General features: G+C 36.0%; 1 protein-coding gene across 2 annotated transcripts in view; it reads right to left on the bottom strand.

Annotated features, from left to right (window-relative positions):
- Positions 1-5,000, bottom strand: part of LOC113824117 (zwei Ig domain protein zig-8-like) — a 133,876-nt gene that overhangs the window by 95,112 nt on the left and 33,764 nt on the right. For both annotated transcript variants that reach the window (XM_070123760.1, XM_070123759.1), the window contains exon 2: positions 1,166-1,907. In XM_070123760.1, the coding sequence (XP_069979861.1) occupies positions 1,166-1,229 (64 nt within the window). In that variant the 5' untranslated portion in view covers positions 1,230-1,907. The remainder of the gene's footprint in view (positions 1-1,165; positions 1,908-5,000) is intronic.

Genomic DNA, 5,000 nt, shown 5'->3' with positions numbered 1-5,000 from the left:
TGCATCAACTCATACATAAATCCATGTAAATCTACGCCGGCGTCTGCATTCTTGCCTTAGCGCGTGTGTTCGTGCGTGCGTCCGGCAGACAAAGGAAAACACACCTTACGACCCTCTATTCCCCGTCTCCTCTGATCTCCCGAAATCGCCGATGCTCCTTCCACTCGCAGCATATTAAAGCGGCTCACCAAGACTTACAGGATCTGTTTAATTCCGTAAACGTTTACACGCTCGATTATTCCGGCGTGAGACATCATTTGCGAGGATGCAGGAGCCGCCTCCGGTGTTTTGCGTTCGCTGCTTCTCTCTGCTCTTTCGGGCTTGCTCCTCGCCTTTCCACTTTTCTGCTTATTTGTAAGGTTCTTTCTCTATATATGTATACTTATGCGTATATATATATATATATATATATATATATATATATATATATATATATATATATACACACATGTATATATATACATACATATATATACAAACATGTATATATATATACACACACACACATGCACTCACATGCACTCCTCCCACTTTCCCGCAGTTGAAGCAAGCCTCCGCTGACTAACACGTTGACCTGCACACTCGCCTCCCCTAACTCACGCCGCGCTAGTTCCATCCTTGACAGACGAGGAGAGAGCACAAGCAAGACATTAATTGGCGTTTGTGGCCGCATATACCACGGTGTCCTCATCCTACATCAAGCCTCTGCCAACATTTACTCGGGTTCCGGCCCCACAATTTGACTTCCCTGTCCGATGCTGGCGAGGGAAATGTGGAGCGTCTCTCCTTGTGTATTTCTCTGCCAACATATCTTTTTTAAAGCACCTTTTGAGTCGAAACTCCCGTGGTCGCTGCTGGAAGGAAGGTGTGGTACTCGTATCAGTGTAGTTGTCTGACAACTTATACTGATTTTATCCCCTTCTCCTGATCCTAATGCGAGAAAGGAAATGTTGTTCCTACATTTTTTTCCTGCCAAGTTTCCTCACGTCCCGAGGCACAGCTTGGGTCGTCCTTCCCACTTGCCCAACGCCGGAAGGTAAAATATAGCTCCCCTACCGCTCTATTTTTCTACCAACATTTACGCTCACAGCCCCAACTTGTCCCCCTCCCGAGTCCCAAGCTGGAAGTGAAATACGGTTCCAGAACTGTTTCCCCGCGCACATACCTTGTGAGATGATTAGCAGCAGCTGCAGGATTTCCGAGAGACGGACAAACGTAGAGATTTCCATGGTCCAGGTGTCTCAGTCTCCTCGAGTGTTCTGAGAAGAAAAGCAGAGCCCTTGACCTTCTTGTGAGTCCAGGCTAACTTTCCCCCGGGCTCCCTCCTTAGTATTGTCTCTTCCGTCTCTCCTTTATTCTAACACTTTAGTTTCTAAACCTTTTGTTGGGCTGGCGGAGATTCACACTCGTTTTGGTTTTTTTGTTCTTTTTCCAAAATTATATTCCTTTTCGTTTAAGCAATTCCATGCCATCAGCTGGTGGGAATGGTCCTCTGACTCACTTTAAAACGTATAATAATGTCATTTGCGTCCCAGAGTGCTTTTCTTTTGTTTAATTCCGTTTTTAAACCAAGCGTATCGATACATCTGCAGGGAGCTTCCGTTTATTTCTACTCATCTAGTTTCTTTTTTTTCTAATGGTATCTTTGAAGTAATAAGTATCTTATTCGCATTTTCCCTTCGTGCTTTATCTCTTGATCCTTATCAGAATCGATAATTAATCCAAGTTTCACCCAGTCACTACGCCAAGATCACCCCGCGCCCGCGATGGACCTCAGCTGAGACTTCGACGGCGCTGTGAGAAGACGCGTTGCGAGGCATTGCAGATGTTGCAAAGGGCCCGGCGAGAGCGGTCGTCACGGCGCCTCTATTGACGCAGAGCTCCATGATATCGTAGGCATAATTGGTCTGAAAGGAAAAAAAGACAAGATTTAGACGAATATAGAATAATATACATATTTTTTTGTTATTGATGGTCATGACAGTAATGATAAGAAAATTGATATTTGTAATGATAATATTGACAATATAATAATAGAGAAACAATAATAATCATAACAAACAGTTTCCTTATGATTATTATCTAAAGGATACCGACAACAAAAAATATAATTGTATTATAGATGACAACAACAACTATATTAATAATCATAAACAACAGCAGCATTGCAACGATAATAATAATAATAATAATAATAATAATAATAATAATAATAATAATAATGATAATAATAATAATAATAATACTATCATAATAACATTAGTAATAATTATCATAATCACAAAAATAATAACAATAATAACAATGATGATAATGATAATAATAATGATAATGATAATGATAGTAATAATAATAACTATAATGAAAATAATGATAATAATTATAATAATAATAATAACAAAATAATGATAATAATAATGATAACAGCAATAAGAATAGTTATAATAATAAATAAAATAATGATAATGATAATAATAATAATAATAATAATAATAATAATAATAATATTAACTACTACTACTACTACTACTACTACTAATAATAATAATAATAATAATGATAATAATAATAATAATGATGATGATGATGATGATGATGATAATGATGATGATAATGATGATGATGATGATGATGATGATGATGATGATGATGATGATAATGATGATGATGATGATGATAGCAGCAGTAACAACAGCAATGATAATAATAATAATAATAATAATAATAATAATAATAATAATAATAATAATAATAATAATAATAATAATAATAATAATAATAATAATAATAAAGATAGCAATAATGATGGCAATAATAAAGATAACAATAATAATGATAATAAAGACAACAAAACCAATAATGACAATAATATTCATATTAATGCAAATGATAATATAGCAATAACTACAGTCATAATGACAACAACACGAATAAATCAATATCAAGCATAATAGATCTCCTAAAAATACCACGAAAAAATTAACACAGAAACCACGTGAAGTATAATATAAGAAATCTGCTTTAATAAGTAAGCAGATTTTGAGTACAAGGACCTGGTTATTGATTTCTTCGAGGGCGTGGTAAAGCTCAGATCACTTATCTAACACTTCTTTCACTTAAGACTTGAGCATTTTCTTAGTATGAATTCCTTTGGTAGTTAATTTTCGATGAAGAGGGGTGTAGAATGCACACGAGTTTATATTTAATTTTTCTACTGTTTTGTCTCCTGATTATCTATTTACTTATTTTTTGTTCATTAATTTATATGCCTTTTTTATAATGTAATATCTACATTTTGTATTCGTCATATATTTTTTATTATCTTACTGTCGCTTTTTTATATTCAGAACAACTCATGTCATTATCATTATTATTACTATTATTATTACTGTTATCATCATCATCACGATAGTTACCGTTAGAATCTTTATTCATAATCAAATTTATAACATTATTATTGTTGTTGTTGTTATTGTTATTATTATAATTATCATTATCACTATTATTATTATTATCATTATTATCATTACTATGAAAATGATAATGATACTTAGCAATAGTATTACAATTATTATCATAATCATTAGTATTACTATCATTATCAATATCATTACGTTTATTACTATCACTATTGTTATCATTATTTTATCATGATTGTTTTTATTGCGTTATGTTGTTAACAATACAATCATTATTATACTATTTACAGTGCATATTGCCGTGTTCCCAGCACTTTTAAAATGAAAACTCACGCTATATGTTTCGCATTTTATCTTTGATATTCTAGCAGATTTCCTAAACATACATAATGTATTTCCGTATTATTCAGTACTCTACTATGTATTTTCCCTCTTAGATTGTATATACCCATCCATTTATGTGTCTATTCTAATACCGCAACGTATTTCGAAGTATCTTATCACCAAAACTCAAAATATTTTAGTAACAAACTGCCCTGATTGCTCTATTGCTCTACAACATTTTAATTTCAAGTTCATCCCGATGCAAGACATAAAATTGCAATACATCGTTGAGGAATATCAAAAATATGATTACGTAACATGACATTATGCAACATCCTGCAATTCCGACAGACCAAGGAGAGAAAATATAATGTAGTTCGACTAATTAACGTAAATTACGCAGATTATTGGACATGGACTTCGGATTAGCGATACAAATATATTCGGATATGAAGGATTTATCGCCACACGATGGAAAGAAAGAGGGGGGAAGAGGGAGGGGGCAGAGAGAGGGAGAAAGAAAGACAAAGAGAGGGATAAAGAGAGAGGGGGATAGAGAGAGAGGGAGAGGGAGAGAGAGAGAGAGAGAGAGAGAGAGAGAGAGAGAGAGAGAGAGAGAGAGAGAGAGAGAGAGAGAGAGAGAGAGAGAGAGAGAGAGAGAGAGAGAGAGAGTGAGAGAGAGAGAGAGAGAGAGAGAGAAACAGAACTAAGACAGACGGGGACAGAAAATAGACAGACAAAAAGAGACAGAAAGCAACAGATATCCAAACAAATTCAGATAAACAGACAAACCCAGACAAACCCAGACAGAGAGAGAGAAAAAATAAACTTAAGAGCAAAGATACACATCGTAATAAATAAGTCAAACCAAAGATATCCCGATGACTTGGATCCAGTTTTCTCCCACGACTCGAGTCATGTCAAAAGGAAGTCACAGAAGGCTATTCCCCAACGCTGCTAAATTATGCATTCTCTCCCTCAGCATCTAAGCATTGTCTAGGAAGAGGGAGGAGGCGGAGCCAAATCCTTAAGGAGTAGCTTCCCTTCTCGCTCACTCCTGATTTAGTGATTTGTAAGAGTGAGGGAGAGAGGGAGTGAGGGAGAGAGGGAGTGAGGAAGAGAGGGAGGGAGGGAGAGAGGGAGTGAGGAAGAGAGGGAGTGAGAGAGAGAGAGTGAGTGAGGGAGTGAGGGAGAGAGGGAGTGAGGGAGTGAGGGAGAGAGGGAGTGAGGGAGTGAGGGAGTGAGGGAGCGAAGGAG

The sequence above is a fragment of the Penaeus vannamei genome, chromosome 7, assembly GCF_042767895.1.
Source record: "Penaeus vannamei isolate JL-2024 chromosome 7, ASM4276789v1, whole genome shotgun sequence".
Taxonomy (NCBI): domain Eukaryota; kingdom Metazoa; phylum Arthropoda; class Malacostraca; order Decapoda; family Penaeidae; genus Penaeus; species Penaeus vannamei.
Note: the sequence above shows the minus strand (reverse complement) of the source record. Positions and strands in the feature narration are given on the sequence as shown.